Source organism: Gossypium raimondii, chromosome 11 (assembly GCF_025698545.1).
Source record: "Gossypium raimondii isolate GPD5lz chromosome 11, ASM2569854v1, whole genome shotgun sequence".
In the NCBI taxonomy this organism is placed as follows: Eukaryota; Viridiplantae; Streptophyta; class Magnoliopsida; order Malvales; family Malvaceae; genus Gossypium; species Gossypium raimondii.
The window spans coordinates 42,865,155-42,884,148 of NC_068575.1; the positions used below are offsets into that span (position 1 = coordinate 42,865,155).

General features: G+C 38.0%; 1 protein-coding gene across 1 annotated transcript; it reads left to right on the forward strand.

Moving 5' to 3' along the window:
* The first annotated feature begins 1,514 nt into the window (after positions 1-1,514).
* Positions 1,515-5,485, forward strand: LOC105801050 (uncharacterized). The gene is made up of 8 exons (XM_052623651.1): positions 1,515-1,691; positions 1,776-1,999; positions 2,101-2,214; positions 2,324-2,437; positions 2,546-2,948; positions 3,045-3,292; positions 3,787-5,125; positions 5,366-5,485. Exons 1-8 carry the CDS (start codon positions 1,515-1,517, stop codon positions 5,483-5,485), a joined length of 2,739 nt encoding a protein of 912 aa, XP_052479611.1.
* Positions 5,486-18,994: the final 13,509 nt, after the last annotated feature.

Sequence of the window (18,994 nt, forward strand, 5' to 3'; positions counted from 1 at the left end):
TTTCATTCATGCATTTGCATTACATTGCATCATATGCATTAGAGTCCACCGAATGACCCTAACCGGTTAAAATCATTAAAGCTAATCTGGAAACTGACAAAAGCTCACCAATTAAGCACCAATATAGTACTCGCCAAAAATCTAAGGAAATGGACCAAAGATTAGAGAAATTGGAGCAAATGCAAAAGGATATGCAAGAACGGTTACAAGTACAAATGCAAGAGCGGCTAGGTAAAATCCAAGAAGACATGATGGAAAAATTGATCAAGGCTCAAAAAGATGCGATGGCTGAATTGACCCATCTACTGACGGGAATAGTAGACAAGGGAAAGGGCCTTATGGCTAATCCTGGAGAAGGTAAGGAGGATCCGTTGTGTTCTCCGGGTTTTACTCTACCAAATGTGCAAACCCAAGCTGAAATATACCCAAAAGGACCGTCTGTCACAATTAGGCCGCAACAATTACAAACTGGTGTCACAATCCCCACGATTTTCCAGGGAGGATTTAGTTTAAACCCGGGAGATAACCCAATTAATCCTATTATTCCCGATTGTGATGAAATAGCTGAAGAAGGAAAGACGAACTCGGAATTACCAAAATAATGGGAAGATAGGTATAAATGGTTGGAGGAAAAATTCAAAGCCTTGGAAAGCGCTGATAGTAATCAAGGAATTGACACTAAGGATCTAAGCTTAGCCCTAGACCTAGTACCTCCTCCTAAATTCAAAATGCCTAAATTTGAAAAATACAATGGAACTAGCTGTCCCGAAGCCCATATCACCATGTTCTGTAGAAGGATGACTGGTTACATTAACAATGATCAGCTGCTAATACACTGCTTCCAAGACAGTTTGGTAGGGGCAGCGTCCAAATGGTACAATCAATTGAGCCGTACCAAGATTGGTTCATGGAGGGACCTAGCTCAAGCATTCATGAGGCAATATAGTCATGTGACAGGTATGGTTCCTAATAGAATCACTTTGCAAAACATGGAAAAGAAGCCAAGCGAAAGTTTTAGGCAGTATGCACAGAGGTGGGGGGAGGTTGCAGTCCAGGTTCAGCCACCCCTCTTGGAGAAAGCGACGACAATGCTCTTCATTAACACCTTGAAAGCCCCGTTTATCACACACATGATAGGACGGGCCACCAAAAGCTTCTCTGACATAGTCATGATGGTGAAATAATCGAAAATACTATCAGAAGTGGGAAGATTGATGCAGGAGAAAGTAACCAAAGGTCAGCCTCGAAGAAAAAAGAGAATGAGGTAAACAACGCGAGTACATATAACAAAGGTTACTCAAAGTCGATTACCAGTCAGGCTCATCAAGACAAGAATCTGGAACGAGGCAAAGCACTGAGAAGTTCCAGTTCACGCCAATCCCAATGTCGTATAAGAGTTGTATCAGAGGTTATTCGATGCACATGTTGTTCCCCCTCATTATCTAAAACCCCTACAATCACCGTACCCTAATTGGTACGATGCGAGCACACAGTTGGACTACCATGCAGGGACTATGGGGTATTCCATAGAAAATTGCATAGCCTTCAAGAAACTGGTTGAGAAACTGATCAGTATGGGCGTTGTCAAGTTAGATGATTCACCCAATGCAAAACACCCATTGCCTAATCATAACGAGGTGAACATGATGAGTGGAAACATGGGGAGAAATGTTAAAACAGACGTTGTAGATGTAAGAACCCCTTTGAGATTAGTCTGAAAGGAGATGAAAAAAAGAGGGTTAATCACTGTAGATTCAGAAAAGAGTTATGAACAGAAAGAGAACTACTGTGAGTTCCACCATGAGATAGGACACGAGATACAGGAATGTACGGAATTCAAAACTTTGGTTCAATGCATGATAGATAACAAAGAGATGGAGTTCTATGAAGAAGTTCAAGAGGAAGGAAACATATGCACCTCAAAATTAACCGTGGGAGTTCCAAAAGCTAATTATCCTATGGTCATCATTTCACGACCTAAGAATAGTGAAGTTAGAACGTGTATAACACCGAAAATCATCATTCAGAAACCTGCAACCTTCCCTTACAAAGATAGCAAGAAAGTTCTATAAAACTATGAATGCAACACAACCGTTCCAGGAAAGGGGACTTCGGCTGCTATGGCAGAAGGGGATCAAGATATAGGCTTTCACACATGTTGTGGGAAGCGCTACTACTTGATAAACCCCCGAGCAGAACCGACAAAAGAAGGAGGTTCGATAGAAAAGCAAAAGAGAGAAAAAGCAATCGTGCCTGAACCGTTGATCAATGAGCCAATAAAAGAAGAAGAAGATAATAAATTCTTAAAATTTTTGAAACACAGTGAGTACAGTGTTGTGGAACAACTGCATAAACAACCAGCACGTATATCGGCATTAGCTCTGCTATTGAGTTCTGAGGCACATCGAAGTGCGTTGATGAAAGTATTGAATGAGACGTATGTAGCTAACGACATTTCAATCAATAAGTTGGATCGATTGGTCAACAATATAAGTGCTGACAATTTTATCTTCTTCAATGATGATGAAATACCTCCTGGAGGTAGGGACTCAACTAAAGCTTTGCACATTACTACCCGTTGTAAAGGGTACACGTTGCCGAGAGTTTTTATTGATAATGGGTCTGCTTTGAATGTATTGCCCCTGTCCACCCTAGATAGACTACCTGTGGATAGCTCACATATGAAGGCATGTCAGAATATAGTGAGGGCATTTGATGGAACTGAAAGAAGGGTCATGGGAAGAATTGAGATTTCGTTGATAATTGGCCCAACCACTTATGAGGTAGACTTCCTGGTAATGGATATCAAACCTTCCTACAACTGTTTGTTGGGAAGACCTTGGATACACTCGGCAGGGGCTGTGCCGTCATTACTTCATCAGAAGTTAAAATTACTGTCAGAAGGTCGATTGGTGACGATAAGTGTTGAAGAAGATATCATTGCGACAGTAACTAACAATGCACTATATGTAGAGACCGATGATGAGGCACTAGGATGTTCTTTCCGGTCTTTAGAATTCGTGAACGTAATATTTATTACCTAGGGAGATAAAATCCCGGTACCAAGAATATCCAAGACCATGAAGATGGGTCTACAGTTGATGGTAGGAATGGGAGCCTTGCTGGGAAGAGTTTTGGGAAGGCATCTACAAGGAAGAGTTGAGGCGCCGGTACTGAAGGACAAGTTTGATCGTTTTGGCCTGGGCTACAGACCAGATATGAAACAAAAGAAGAAGGAAATAGAAAAGAGACAGGAGAGAATAAGGGCACGTTTGAGCGGAAAAGAAGTCAAGTGGGAGCCTATGACCTTTCCCCACATATCTGGGACTTTTGTATCAGGAGGGATTATTCATCTTTAAATAAGGATACCGGTAAAAGAAAGCATCAATGAGATGTTGGAAAATGTTCACATCGATGCCATTCATGAGGACACAAATGAATAAGGGACCTTATTGGATCTCCGTCCCTATGAACCTGGGAGTGTTTTGAATAATTGGACTGCAGAAGAGACACCTAAAGTTTTTAGAGCCTTCTCAGAGTAATATTCAGAACACACTTGTTGTTTTTAGCCTAGAAACAATGAGAATTCCTTTGTGAAATAGGCTTATGTTCGAACATCATTATCTTAATGAAATTTATCTTTGCAGTTATTTAAAACAGATATTTCCTTTAAGATTCTTTCATATTCTTCCAAATCATTATTTCATCAATTTTATAATCATACCATACAAATAAATATACTTAAAATTTTCACATTCTTTGTATACTCCTTGGTACCTGTAACAGGCCTTCGGATATCAATGACATAAGTGACTCTGTGATGGACCCAGAAAACCCTTTTGAACGAGACAAGTGTTTAGATGGATCTCAGGATTTTGGAGACGACATAGATGGTAACTTATCTCCAGACCTGTTGAGGATGGTAGAGCAGGAGGAGAAACAGATCCTACCTTATAAGGAAGTGGTGGAGATTGTGACCCTCAAGGAAGGAAAAATAGTAAAGATGGGAACATGCATAACCGAAGAAACGAAGCAAGACCTCATCGAGTTACTTCAGGAGTTCAAGGACGTCTTCGCATGGTCGTACCAAGATATGCCTAGTCTGAATACTGACATTATAGTACACCGTCTCCCTATAAAAAATGACTGCAAGCCAGTGCAGCAGAAGCTCAGGAGAATGAGGAGTGATGTTGTACTAAAGATAAAGGAAGAGGTGCAAAAACAGTTCGATGCTGGATTCCTACAAGTAGTCAAGTACTCAGAATGGGTGGCCAACATCGTACCAGTCCCTAAGAAAGATGGGAAGGTACGAATGTGTGTAGACTACATGGATTTAAATAAGGCCAGCCCAAAAGATAATTTTCCCTTCCCTCACGTACACACATTGGTGGACAACACGGCAGGATACTCATTATTTTCTTTTATGGACGATTTCTCAAGATATAACGAAATTAAGATGCATCCTGAAGATATGACGAAGACCACATTCATAACCCTATGGGGAACCTTCTGTTATAAGGTGATGTCGTTTCGTTTGAAAAATGTCAGAGCTACCTACCAGAGAGCCATGGTGACCCTTTTCCATTATATGATGCATAAAGAAGTAGAGGTCTATGTCGACGACATGATTGCAAAATCTCAGACAGAGAAGGAACATGTGCAAGTCCTGAGAAAGCTATTTCTAAGGTTAAGAAAGTTCCAGCTCAAGCTTAACCCAGCAAAGTGTACCTTTGGGACTAGGTCCGGAAAGCTTCTGAGGTTTGTAGTCAGTGAAAAAGGGATTAAGATTAACCCAGACAAAGTCACAGCAATACAAGAATTGCCTCTGCCGCGTACTCAAAAGGAGGTTCGAGGTTTCCTAGGAAGACTAAATTATATTGTTCGGTTCATTTCACAACTAACTGAGAAATGCGATCTCATATTTCGTCTCCTAAAGAAGCATAACCCAGGTGTACGGGATGAAGAATGCCAGAAAGCTTTTGACAGAGTAAAGCAGTACCTGTCCAGTACCCCAGTATTGTCACCACCTAACCCGAATAAACCACTGATCCTATATTTAACGGTGTTTGATAAGTCCATGGGATGCGTGTTAGGCCAACATGATGAGACGGGGAGGAAAGAAAAGGCAATATACTATCTTAGTAAGAAATTCACCGACTACGAAAAGAGGTATCCGCCTATTGAAAAATTATGTTGTGTCTTGATCTGGACGACGCGAAGATTTAGACAATACATGCTCTACCACACCACTTGGCTAATTTCAAGATTAGACCCCTTAAAATATATGGAGTCAACTGCGCTGAATGGGAGGATGGCTAGATGGTAGATTTTGCTCTCTGAGTTTGATATAGTTTATATAATTCAGAAGGTTGTTAAAGGGAGTGCAATAGTAGACTTTTTAGCAAGCCGAGCTTTAGAAGACTATGAACCTCTGGATTTTGATTTCCCAAATGCAGACTTGATGTGCGTAGCAACTGCTGAATAGGATTCTCAAGAAAATTATCCTTGGAAGCTAAATTTTGATGGAGCTTCAAATGCCGTAGGAAATGGGATTGGGGCAGTCCTGATATCCCCAAATGGAGACCACTATCCATTTACCAGTAAATTGGATTTCGATTGCACAAATAATATGGCCGAATATGAAGCGTGCATCATGGGCATCCGTGCAGCCATAGAACCTAAAATTAAGATGTTAGAGGTATATGGGGATTCTGCATTGGTAATATACCAACTCAAGGGTGAATGTGAAATGAGAGACCTCAAATTAGTCATGTATCGAAAGTTGGTCCTCGAATTGACGGAAGAGTTTGATGACATTACTTTCCACTATCTCCAACGAGATGAGAACCAAATGGCTGATGCATTAGCCACTTTAGCTTCCATGATCAAAGTGAACAAGCTAGAAGATATGAAACCTATTCGGATGAGTATTTATGAAACCCCGGCTCATTGCTACAATATCGAGGAAGAGAAAAAGGTTAGTCATCCTTGGTACCAAGTCATATTACAATACATGAAGAATCATGAGTACCCTGAGCAGGCAACGGAGAATGATAAAAGGGCATTAAGGAGATTAGCCATAGACTATGTCCTAGATGGAGAGATTTTATACAAAAGAGGGAAGGATCAAGTACTACTGAGATGTGTGGATAATGTGGAAGCCAAGAAAATCCTAGAAGAAGTCAACGAGGGCATTTGTGGAACGCATGCTAATGGATTTACAATGGCTAGACAGATTATGAGATTCGGCTATTATTGGTCCACCATAGAAGGAGATTGCATCGATTATGCCAAGAAGTGCCATAAATGCCAAATCTATGCGGACAAAATACACGCACCTCCGTCACCTCTTCACGTTATGACTTCTCCATGGCCTTTCTCCATGTAGGGAATGGATGTTATCAGGCCCATATCGCCAAAAGCTTCTAACGAGCATCGTTTCATCTTCGTGGTTATTAACTATTTCACTAAATGGGTAGAAGCTACTTCATATGCTAATGTCACGAAATCAGCAGTCAGCAAGTTCTTGAAAAAAGAGATCATATGTAGATATGGAATGCCTGAAAGAATCATATCTGACAATGCACTGAACTTGAACAATAGCACAATAGCGGAAGTCTACAATCAATTCAAGATCAAACACCACAACTTGTCACCGTATCGCTCGAAAACGAATGGTGCAGCGGAGGCAGCTAATAAAAATATCAAGAAGATTGTAGGGAAAATAACTGAGACTTACAAAAACTGGCATGATAAGTTACCATTCGCTCTTCTTGCTTATCGAACATCTATTAGGACGTCTACTGGAGCAACGCCTTTCTCTCTAGTTTAAAGGATGAAGGCAGTATTACCGACTGAAGTTGAGATCCCCTCTCTTCGAGTGCTAGCTGAACTAAAGTTAGATGAGGCTGAATGGATACAATTCGATACGATCAGTTGAACCTAATAGAAGGAAAAAGGCTAAAAGTCATTCACCATGGACAGATGTACCAGAAGCGAATGATGCGAGCCTATAACAAAAAGGTTCGTCCCAGAGAATTTCATGAGGGGGACCTGGTGTTGAAAAAGATCCTTCCTCTACAAAAAGACTTTAGAGGGAAATGGATGCCAAATTGGGAAGGCCCTTATGTCGTAAAGAAGGCCTTTTCAGGAGGAGCTTTGATTTTGAGCAAGATGGATGGTAAAAGTCTGACCAATCCAGTAAACTCAAACTCAGTCAAGAAATACTTCGCATAAAAAAGAGAAAAAACCAAGGTGAAAACCCGCAATGGGAGCTTTGAGTTCAAAAAAAAAGATGAAAGATGAAAAAGAAAAATGAAGAGGCCAAGGTGAAAACCCGCAAAAGGCGCCTTGAGACCAAAAGGGATTTCAGTTGAAAACTCGAAAAGGGCGGCTCAAATTTTGGATCCGAATGGGGCACAAGGTGATCCGAGCAACTTGAATTTTGACCGAATTAAGGCATGTGATGATCTTGCTATACTTGAACCAATAGAAAGGGGCAGGCGACGTCTTGGGGCATCAACAGAGTACTGTAGATCTCTTAGACACATGTTAACATCAGAAGGGTCTTCAGAAAGTTTATGCATAGAAGTTCAAGCTGCAATATTTGAGGCATCTAGGCTTCATACTATTTCTATTTGAATCTATTGTTCTTGGAATACTTCATTCTTTTGCAAGATACACATTACCAATCAATTCATTTGTTACTATCTTTGATAATTTATTTGTTTCGAGCTAGGTTCTCAAATCAATACTATTCTACCTATCTTTACATTCTTCTCACAAACATGTTGCATTGGAATAATGATTAATGGACTAATAAAAATTTTACAATGGAGGTTTTGCATATTACTCTAGAAGTTTCTAAATAATACAGTAGCCTGAAACAGGACTATTGTTTAGAACGCACCAGGTTTAAAGGTTGAAATATTTAAGAAAGAAAAGTCTAAATTAAGACTGTCCCATCAGATTTTATTAACCAAGCATTGATTGAACAAAATTACAAGATGTCGTGTCGGTGATAAGGCTTCGATGAGCAAGCAGGCAAGAATCACCAGGCAATAAAAGGGGTTTCCTTAGAGAGGAGAAGCCTTCATTTTCTCCACCCTTGAATTGAGATAGGAAAGGATTGAGGAAAAGTCACATATTTCTACCCTTGGATTACAGTGGGAGAATGATGGTACACATTTTGGGCCCCAATGGATTAAACTTTAAGGTTTACAGTGGGGGGAAACCTAGCTAAATGTTTCTTCAGAAAAGCCGGTCAAGCGAGAAGGCGTTGTAGCACGTCAGTGTTAAAGCCTTAATAAACTTCGAGTAATGACAACCTAAGCGGGTTCATTCTCGGAAAAATAAAATTCTGCATTCATGCAAACACCATTCACACATGTCTAGTTAGGAGCATTTGATTCATTTTGATCATGCCATCCTAATCATTAGGCATAATTAGGTTCATAAAATGAATCAAGCAGGTCATGTTCCCCAGAGAACAGATCGGTGAAATCACAAAGCCCTATCTCCCTGACCAGTAGCGGAGTAGGTTGAAGATTGTAAGTCCTAGCTCCCTGAACAGCAGCGAAATAGGTGAAAGATTGTAAGTCCTATCCCCCTGACCAGTAGCGGAGTAGGTGAAGATTGTAAGTCCTAGCTCCCTGAACAGTAGCAAAATAGGTGGAAGATTATAAGTCCTATCCCCCTGACCAGCAGCGGAGTAGGTGGAAGATTGTAAGCCCTATCTCCCTGACCAGCAGTGGAATAGGTTGAAGATTGTAAGTCCTAGCTCCTTGAACAGCAGTGGAATAGGTGGAAGATTGTAAGTCCTAGATCCTTGAACAGTAGTGGAATAGGTTGAAGATTGTATGTCCTATCTCCCTTACTAGCAGCGGAATAGGTGGAAGATTGTAAGTCCTATCTCCCTGACCAGCAGCGGAATAGGTGGAAGATTCGAAGTAGATCGAGTGGAATGGAGTAGCTGAAGTGGAGTGGATTGAAGTTGTGGCAGCGAATCCTATCTCTTTGGCATCACAGTGGAATAGATTAAAGCTACAACAGCGAATCTTATTTCCCAAGTTGCAGTGGAATAAGTTGAAGCTACAAGTCTCACCTCCCTAAAGTTGTAGTGGAGCAGACTAAAGATAGCAAATGTTTCTTCGAAGAGCTACAAATCCTATCTCCCTGACGTCACAGTGGAATGGATCAAATCACCAATTCCTATACCACTGAAGATGTAGTGGGTTAGAATGAGGTTACTTGAAGAAGAAGAGCACCAAGGTCCAGCACAACCAGGCAAATTTGGCCATTTTAAAGTCTTTGCTCCGTTCCCGTTACACGACAACGAGCAAAGAGGGGAAGCTGTAATAGCCAATTTTGAATGGCCCAATATAGATAATAAAAATTAAGTAAAAAATAATTATTAAAGTCCAATAGCAGTCCAGTTTTTACAATAGCAGGCCTAAACCTGAATGACCAAAATTCAAGCCCGATTTATAAACCATAACCCCAGCCCAAACTCACTAACCCAATACACCTAACCCTAAGCCCATTACACAAAAAAAGCAAAACCAAACCCTAGGGCAGCCTTCAACAGCTAGTAGCGCCGCAGTCAAACCCAAGGCTCCCCTGCGTGTTGTGCACCTCTGCGCGCGTGCATCTCCTCCGCACATGCCATGTCTTCCTCCGTACGCTCGTACCTGCAAAAAAGACGAAAAATAACACAGCAAAGAAAAGAAAAAATATTGTATTTCTTATTTTGGTTTTTTCTTTTACTTTCGGCCTATAAAACAGAGGACAAATGCATTGTAATTTTTTTTACGGACACCCACAATATCAATACAAAGATACAAAAAATTTCAAAAAAAACAGAAAGATAGCATACTTTTGAGGTGATTTCTGATTCTGATTTCCCTTTTTCTCTTCTTTACTATTTTTATTTTTTTCTTTGGATTTGTTTTCATAAACCGAGTAGCAAAATAAAGAGGGGAAGAGCCTGTACCTGGTTAAGTCCATCGTTGAATCCCTCGTTGGTTCCGATCGGAACCAGATGGTTGGGGGACTCCGACGTTGAAGCGGCGCATGGGGGGTGCTCCTCTGCCTTAGGTTTTCCTTCAAAAGAAAAAGGGGCTGCTGATCTTAGGTTTTTAGTTTATAGGCAGTACAGGAAACGACGTCGTTTGATGCCGAGGCAATGGTTTCAAAACGGCACCGTTTAAAGGCCTACGACCCGCGTGGTGACCCGACCCGGGGCAGGATCCGCGCATTTTTAACCCTTGTTGGGCAATTTACGCAAGTGGTCCCTTGATTATTATAGCGTGTTTAAATAGATCTTTTTATTCCCTTTAAATTTAGCCCCCATGTTTTATTTTTGTTGCATCTTGGCCCAGATTATATGCTGCGTTTTGGAGGGACGGGGATTATTTCCCACTTGGTCCCCCAAGTTATCCGCGCATTGCATTCGTCCCCTTTACCTTATTTTATTTTCATTTGGTTCTTTTAATTCTGTTTTTAATTTAATTTAATCCCTTTCCTGTTTTTTTATCAATTAATTTAATAATATTATTATTTATTAACTCTAGTATTATTTGCATTGTTATTAAACTTTTCATTTCATATATATGTTACTTATTTAGATTAATGTATGTATATTATTTGGTGTATTACACATATATTTTTATTTACTTTAAAATTCATTTTAATATTATAATTTAACATAGTATTTCTTTTTATCTTCCTTTAAATCTATTTCAAATTAGTATATATATATATATATATATTGTTTGTGATAAAATTTTATGCATGTGATTTATCAATAATTTTCAATTTCCGCCCTTGTATGCTATTCATTTTTAGTTTATTTCAAAGATTGTTTATATTAATTTATTTGATATTCCTTTTAATTCTTTAGCTTTTGGTATTAATATCTACCAACATATAACATGAGATTCTTACCATTGTTATATTGTATTGTTTATTTATATTTATTGATTGTTTGACATTCATTAGTATACGTTTTAGTTTATGGATCATCATCTCGCATTGTACATCGTTATTCAATCTTTTTTTATTTCGTTCAAAAGAATTACGTTTAATATCATTTAAGTATCAAAACCAATTTATTCAAAAACTTTCAAAATAACGCAATACTCGAAATTTGGAATCCTCGAGAGAATTGAGCCCTAACATATTGGGTTCCAATTTTCCTCAATGAATCTAAATAATCGAACATTTTGCTTAATCAAAACACATAAATAAAAACTCATTCTCCGGAATTCGATACGTCATGTCCTAATGTATTGGATGTGACATGTCGTTTTCTCGAAATGAAGATTTTTAATAACAATAAGGGATATATTCAATGCTAGGAATTTTGAGAAATTGTGCCCTAACGTATTGGGTTTCAATTTTTCATCTGACTTAAAGCAATTGAATATCCTTTTTTGACTTCACCGCAAGAGTTTTGAAATTCAAAAGACAAGCTCATTCTCGAGGACTAAAAATGTCGTGTCCTAATGTATTGGGCATGACATTTCATTACTCTGAGATGAGAAGGTCTTTAGCATTCACATCGATTTATCCAAGCATCTTTCATAAAATTAACATTAATAAAAAAGAAGGATCGTATTTTAAAATCTTTTCAAATTCCCGACACTAAGACATTAAACAATCAATTCGGTACCAATTTTGGGTGTTACAAGAGTGCTAACCCTTCCTCGTGCGTAACCGACTCCCGAACCTATTTTCTCAAAATTCGTAGATCTAAAATCGTTTTCAATGTCATCCGATCACGCCTCTTTAAGAGATCGGTGGCGACTCCAATTTTCATTTTTAAATCAACAACCAATTTATTTTTAAAAACAAGGTGGTTTTGACAGTTAGTATGTACTAATTGGTAAAGTTTGCAAGAATTGTCCTTTGATTGCTCAAGGTTACAGTGTTTTGGCCGATTTGATGCTTTTACCGTTTGATGAATTCGATGTGATTTTGGGTATGGATTGGCTGACTTTGCATGATGCTATTGTAAACTGTAGACGAAAGCTTATTGTATTAAAATGTCAGAATGTTGAGACTCTTCGTATTGAATCTGATAATTCGAGTGGATTGCCTATCTTGATATCGGCTATGTTAGCACAGAAGTATGTGAGAAAAGGTTGCGATGCTTACCTTTCAAATGTACTGGATACAAAAGTGTCTAAATTGAATATTGAATCAATGACAGTGGTTTGTGAATATTCAGATGTGTTTCCAAAAGAGTACCTGGGTTGCCATCGATGAGAGAGGTTGAGTTCGCTATTGAGTTAGTACTGGGAACATCACCAATATCTATAGCTCCATACAAAATGGCTCTGAAAGATTTGAAAGAGATCAAAGCTCAATTGCAAGAATTAACAGATAGGGGTTTTGCACAACCGAGTTTTTCGCCTTAAGGTGCACCGATTTTATTTGTAAAGAAGAAATATGGATCAATGAGGCTGTCTATTGATTATCAACAGCTTAACAAGGTTACGATTAACAATAAGTATCATTTACCGAGAATTGATGATTTGTTCGATCAGTTGAAAGGAGCAACAGTATTTTCAAAGATTGATTTACGATCTGGTTATATTATCAATTGCGGGTTAAAGATTTGGATGTGTCGAAAACTGCGTTCAAAACCAAGTGCGGGCATTATGAATTTCTTGTTATGTCGTTTGGGTTAACTAACGCTCCTGCGGTTTTTATGAATTTGATGAATAGAATTTTCAAACCGTATTTAGACAGATTTGTTGTTGTATTCATTGATGATATTCTGATCTATTCCCAAGATGAGCCCCAACATGCTGAGCATTTGAGGATTGTGTTATAAGCATTGAGAGATAAACAACTGTTTGCTAAATTCAGCAAATGTGAGTTTTGGCTCCGAGAAGTTGGATTTTTGAGACACATTGTTTTGGAAAAAGGCATCAGAGTTGATTCCAGCAAGATTTCAGCGGTTGTTGACTGGAAACCACCAAGAAACATTTTCGAGGTCAAAAGTTTCTTGGGGTTAGCGAGCTATTATTTGCTAAAAGTGTCTCAATTATATCTACACTGATGACTCGGTTATTGCAAAAAGATGTAAAGTTTGAGTGGTCTGAGAAATGTCAACAGAGTTTTAATCAGTTGAAAGCACTGTTAACCGAAACACCAGTTTTAGTTCAGCCTGAGTCGAGTAAAGAATTTGTGATTTTCAGTGATGCGTCATTGAATGGTTTGGGATGTGTTCTAATGCAAGAAGACAAAGTAATAGCGTATGCTTCCAGACAATTAAAGACGCACGAGAAAAATTATCCAACACACGAATTGGAATTAGCTGCTTGTGTTTGCATTAAAAATTTGGCGACACCACTTGTTTGGTGAGAAGTGCCACATATTTACCGATCATAAGAGCTTGAACTATTTGATGTCATATATAGATTTAAACTTGAGATAGCGACGATGGCTAGAATTGTTGAAAGACTGAGTTAGTAATTTATTATCACCTGGGGAAAAAAAATGTGGTCGCAGATACTTTGAGTAAAAAATCTTTGTTTGCTCTAAGAGCAATGAATACGCGATTGACCTTGTCTGATGATGGTTCAATTTTAGCTGAGTTAAAAGTTAAACTAATGTTTTTACAACAAATTTGCGAGGCTCAGAAATGTGATAATGAATTGCAAGCTAAAAGAGTACAGTGCGAATCGACTACTGATTCAGAGTTTCAGATCGGATCCTATGATTGTTTGTTGTTCCGAGGTAGAGTTTGCGTGCCAAATAATTATGAGCTTATACAGAAAATTTTACACAAAGCACACCGTGGTAGCTTGTCTGTTCATCCGGGGAGTACTAAGATGTACAGTGATTTGAAACAGATATACTGGTGGTCGAGTATGAAATGTGACATTTCTGAATTTGTGTCGAGATGCTTGATTTGTCAATAGGTTAAAGTAGAACATCAAGTACCGTCAGGACTATTATAGCTAGTAATGATACCAGAGTGGAAATGGGATAGAGTTATGATGGATTTCGTATCGGGATTACCTTTATCTCCAAAAAAGAAAGATGCTATCTGGGTCGTTGTTGATCGTTTGACAAAGTTTGCACATTTTATTCCAGTGCGTACGGGCTTCTCTCTTGATATATTAGCCGAATTGTATATTTCTGAGATTGTGAGATTGCACAGAGTACCAATCTCTATTATTTTGGATAGAGATTCGCGGTTTACATCACGATTTTGGAAGAAATTGCAAGAGGCTTTGGGTACGCGGTTGCATTTTAGCACTATATTTCATCCCCAAACAGATGGCCAGTCTAAGAGAGTGATTCAAATTCTCGAGGATATGCTTCGTTGCTGTGTTTTAGAGTTCGAAGGTAATTGGGAAAAATATTTACCATTGGTTGAATCCACGTATAATAATAGTTTTCAATCGAGCATTAAGAATGGCACCGCATGAAGCTTTATATGGTCGTAAATGCCAAACTCCGTTGTACTGGACCGAGCTTATTGAGAAAAAGATACACGGGGTTGATTTGATCAAAGAAATTGAAGGGAAAGTGAAAGTGATTCGTGACAGTTTGAAAGCCACTTCAGATCGACAGAAATCATACGTGGATTTGAAGTGTAAAGATATTGAGTTTCAGATCGGCAATAAAGTGTTTCTAAAAGTACCGCCTTGGAAAAGAATTATCCGTTTTAGTCGCAAAGGAAAGTTGAGTCTTCAATTTATCGGGTCGTATGAGATTATCGAGAGAATAGGACCAGTGACATATCAACTGGTTAATAATGTGTTGGAAAAGATTAATAATATGTTTCATGTGTCTATGTTACGACGGTACAATGATCAGATCCTTCGCATATAATTTCTCCGACAGAGATTGAAATTCAGCCCGACATGTCGTATAATGAATAACCGATCAAAATTTTAGCTCAAGAGATCAATGAAAATGGTATATGTTTGGTTATGTAAATATGTATAAATGACCTTATGGTATGTAGTGTATAGTGGCTATGTGAATGCCTTGTTAATGATTTAGTATTTTGGGTACCAAATGGTTGAAATTGAGATGTGGTATGCATATTGAATTGAGGCACAATGTCTCATATATGTGTTGACCATTTAGGTATATTTTGGAAGCATATTTTGGCATGTTATAAATGGTCTTTTGAGGTACCTAAGAGTATCATGATTGTGTGTGATATTATAACATGTTAAAAACTTGATATTGGGTGGTTTTGAATGCCTATTTATGCCATGGTTGTATGAACATTGTTAGGCTTAGATTGGTACCAAATTGGGTGAGAAATATGACTTGGAAAATAGCCAATTTTTATCCACACGGGCAGAGACACGAGCATGTGTCTCAGCCATATCTGACACACGGCCAGGGGACACAGCCGTGTGTCCCCTGATACTTCTATAGAAATCAAGTCAGTAGCTTCACACGGCCTAGCACACAGGCGTATGGCTTGGTCGTGTGACACAAGTCAGTATACCCTCCAGTTTTCACACGGCCTAGCACACGGGCGTGTGAGGCCATTTCAAAGGGTACACAACCTGGAACACGGGCGTGTGGTCCGGCCGTGTAACCCAAGTCAATGAGTTACACTGGTTCGGACACAAGCTAGGACACTGTCGTGTGTCCCCATTCCGAATGCCCACACGACCTGAGATACAGACGTGTCTCTTGGCCATGTGAGACATACGGCCTAACCACACTAGTTCCTAAAAATTTCTTGAGTACTCAATTTAGTTCTGAACCACTTTTAATGTTTATTTTGGGCCTCGAGGGCTTGTATTAGGGACCATATGATTGTTTATGAATGGTTTTTAAATTCAATGAGAAATGATTTTGAATTTTTTGATTGTTTGATCTATAAGTCTGGTAATGCTCCGTAACCCAGTTCCGGCGTCAGATACGGATAAGGGGTGTTACATAACATCACATATCTATACCATATTTACAAAACATCCCCAAAAACGAAATAAACACAAATAGACCTGGCACCTAATCAAAACTAACCAAGATAATATTTAAGCCCTATTACATGCCATTTATAACCTTAACCAAAGTAACTGAAAGCTGCCAAAACGATGATTGGATAGTGTGATTGTGCTCCCACACAATTCCAACCGATCAAGCTTTCTGATGATCTTCAAAAAAAGAAAGACAAATACATAAGCATATAATGTTTAGTAAGCACGTATAAAATTTAACAAAAACTCACCAAATAGGCTCAAATTTATAAAGTTAATGCATTATTCCATTAGCATGCTCATATGTATAACTGATTCCTAATTTCAATCACCATTCTTACAAGTTAGTGAACTGGTACATAACATTCAACATATATCCAATGTAACATATATACATCTCAAACGTTTGCTTAAACTTTAATACCCATTAAACCAAATGAATTTATTTAGGATACACGAGAACCATCCTCACACGAAGTGTGCCTGTACATGTAAGTATAATCGTATCATGTAATGCTCACACGAGCTGTGGGTCGGGATGTTAGACTGCACGATGCTGCTCACATGAGCTGTGGAGAATCCAAAACAAATGCAATACCTCAGCCATTGGCAGGACACCCAAGACCAGCACTCGAAAACTTATAATCTCTAATAACGTGTCATTTGTATCCTAAGTATTCATAAGTCTCAAATGGAGCATGTTTCCATATCGTTCCCTAATCCTCAATGTTTTACGCACATTATCTTAAATTACACGAACTTACAATATTTCCCAAATAACAAATTAACAATTTATATACAAAGAAATTATACAAAACGAGACATAAATAAATTTTCCATCAAATTACAAAATTGGTTAGTTTACCATTAAACGAACTTACCTCGACTACATGATTGCACACAAAGGTACCGACGACTAATCTGAAACTTTGGCCTTTTCACGATTCAAGTTTGGTTGTTGCGTATCTTGATCCAAGCTTAGAAGGGAGTTTGACCGAACCTTCTTGCTCCAAAAATGGAGTTTCTCACGTTTAGGATGATGAACTTAAAGGAAAAAAAATGTTTTCTTTCCTTTTTATCACTTAATACCTAATATTAATATATTAATATTATAATTTTATCACGAAAATATCAAAGGTTTGGTCACCAAAGCGTCCACTAACCATTGACATGGCATAATTGCCATTTAAGTCCACCTATTTCTCTTTTCATGGCCATTGAATATATTTAACTAATAGGATTTAACTTTTGTTGCTTTTATGATTTAATCCTTTTTGCTTAATTAGTGTTTTAAACATTTAAATTTCCTAACTAAAGTTTAATATGACTTTACTAAATGTTCGTAAATATTAAATTAATAATATTTACTGACTCCCTTCTCATAAATTGTGGTCTCAAAACCACCGTTTCCTACACCACTGAAATCAGACTGTTACAAAATCCATTGGGTTAGAGTGTCTTAGTTAATATGATATGTAAAAAGTGTCCATTAAAAATTTGAGACTGTATATTTCCAACTAATTTGATGTTACTACCCTTTGATGAATTTGACGTTATTCTGAATATGGATTGGCTGACTGTATATGATGTTGTGGTAAACTGTAGACAGAAATTGTTCTGAGATGCCAGAGCTGTATGATGATTACTATTGAATTCGACAAAACTAATTGTACTACTAATGTTATATCGGCGATTTCTACTCAGAAACTGGTCAGGAAAGGTTGTGAAGTATATCTTGCTTATATTTTAGATACTCGAGTATCAAAATCGAAGATAAAACAAGTTCCAAAGATTAATAAGTTTACCAATATGTTTCTAGAAGAATTGTCTAGGTTACCACCAACACGGGAAGCAAATTTGTTATTAATTTAGTACCAGGGACTGTTTCTGTATCTTTTGTTCTGTATAGAAGGGCTTCAAATGAATTAAAAGAATTAAAAGCACAGTTACAATAGTTGATTGATAGAGGTTCCATTCGACCGAGTGTATCACCTTGGGCTGCTCCGGTTTTGTTCGTAAAAAAGAAATATGAGACTATGAGATTATGTATTGATTACAGATAGCTGAACATGTGACTATAAAGAAAAAATATACGTTGGCTCTTATCGATGATTTGTTCGATTAGTTGAAAGGAGTTACGTATTTTTGAATATTGATCTTTGATCCGGCTATTATTAGTTGCAAGTTAAAGAACTAGACGTACTGAAAATTGTCTTCAAAACTAGATACAGTCACTACGAGTTCCTTGTAATGTCGTTTGATCTAATTAACACCTCTCTCACATTTATGGATTTGATGAACCAGATATTTCAGCCGTATTTGGATAGGTTTGTTGTCATATTTATTGACAGTATTCTGATTTATTCGAGAGATGAGGCTGAGTATGCTCACTATTTGATAATCATATTACAGACTCTGCGATATAAACAATTATACGCAAAGTTCAATAAATGTAAAATTTGGCTCCGAGAGGTTGGATTTCTGAGACACGTGATTTCTGCGAATGGTATGCGAGTTGATCCAAACAAATTTATGCAATTCTAAGTTGGAAACCTCTAAAAAATGTTACTGAAGTGAGAAATTTCCTGGGATTAGCCAGATATTATAGACGATTCGTTAAAGGCTTTTTGATAATTGCTTTACCGTTGACAAAGTTGTTACAAAAAAATGTTGTTTTCGTTTGGTCAAAAAAGTTCCAACAGAGTTTTGATTGGTTGAAAGCATTGTTGACAGAAGCTCTAATTTTAACTCAGACTGAATTTGGGAGGGAATTCATTGTTTATACTGATGTTTTGTTGAACGGATTGGGTTAAATGTTGATGCAAGACAGTAAAGTAATAACTTATGCCTCCCTACAGTTGAAACCACACAAGAAGAATTATTCAAAACACAATCTGGAATTAGTAGCTGTTGTTTTTGCTTTAAAATTTTTGCGGCATTACTTATACGGTAAAAAATGTCACATATTCATTGATCACAAAAGTTTAAAATACCTGATGACTTAAAATGAATTGAACCTGAAATAACGC

Coding starts and splice junctions, on each gene's coding strand:
- LOC105801050 (XM_052623651.1), top strand. CDS start 1,515: ATGGGGTATTCCATAGAAAATTGCATAGCCTTCAAGAAACTGGTTGAG. Junction 2,949..3,044: donor AAGAAGATATCATTGCGACA/GTAACTAACAAT, acceptor TTTATTACCTAG/GGAGATAAAATCCCGGTACC. Junction 3,293..3,786: donor TTGAGCGGAAAAGAAGTCAA/GTGGGAGCCTAT, acceptor TACCTGTAACAG/GCCTTCGGATATCAATGACA.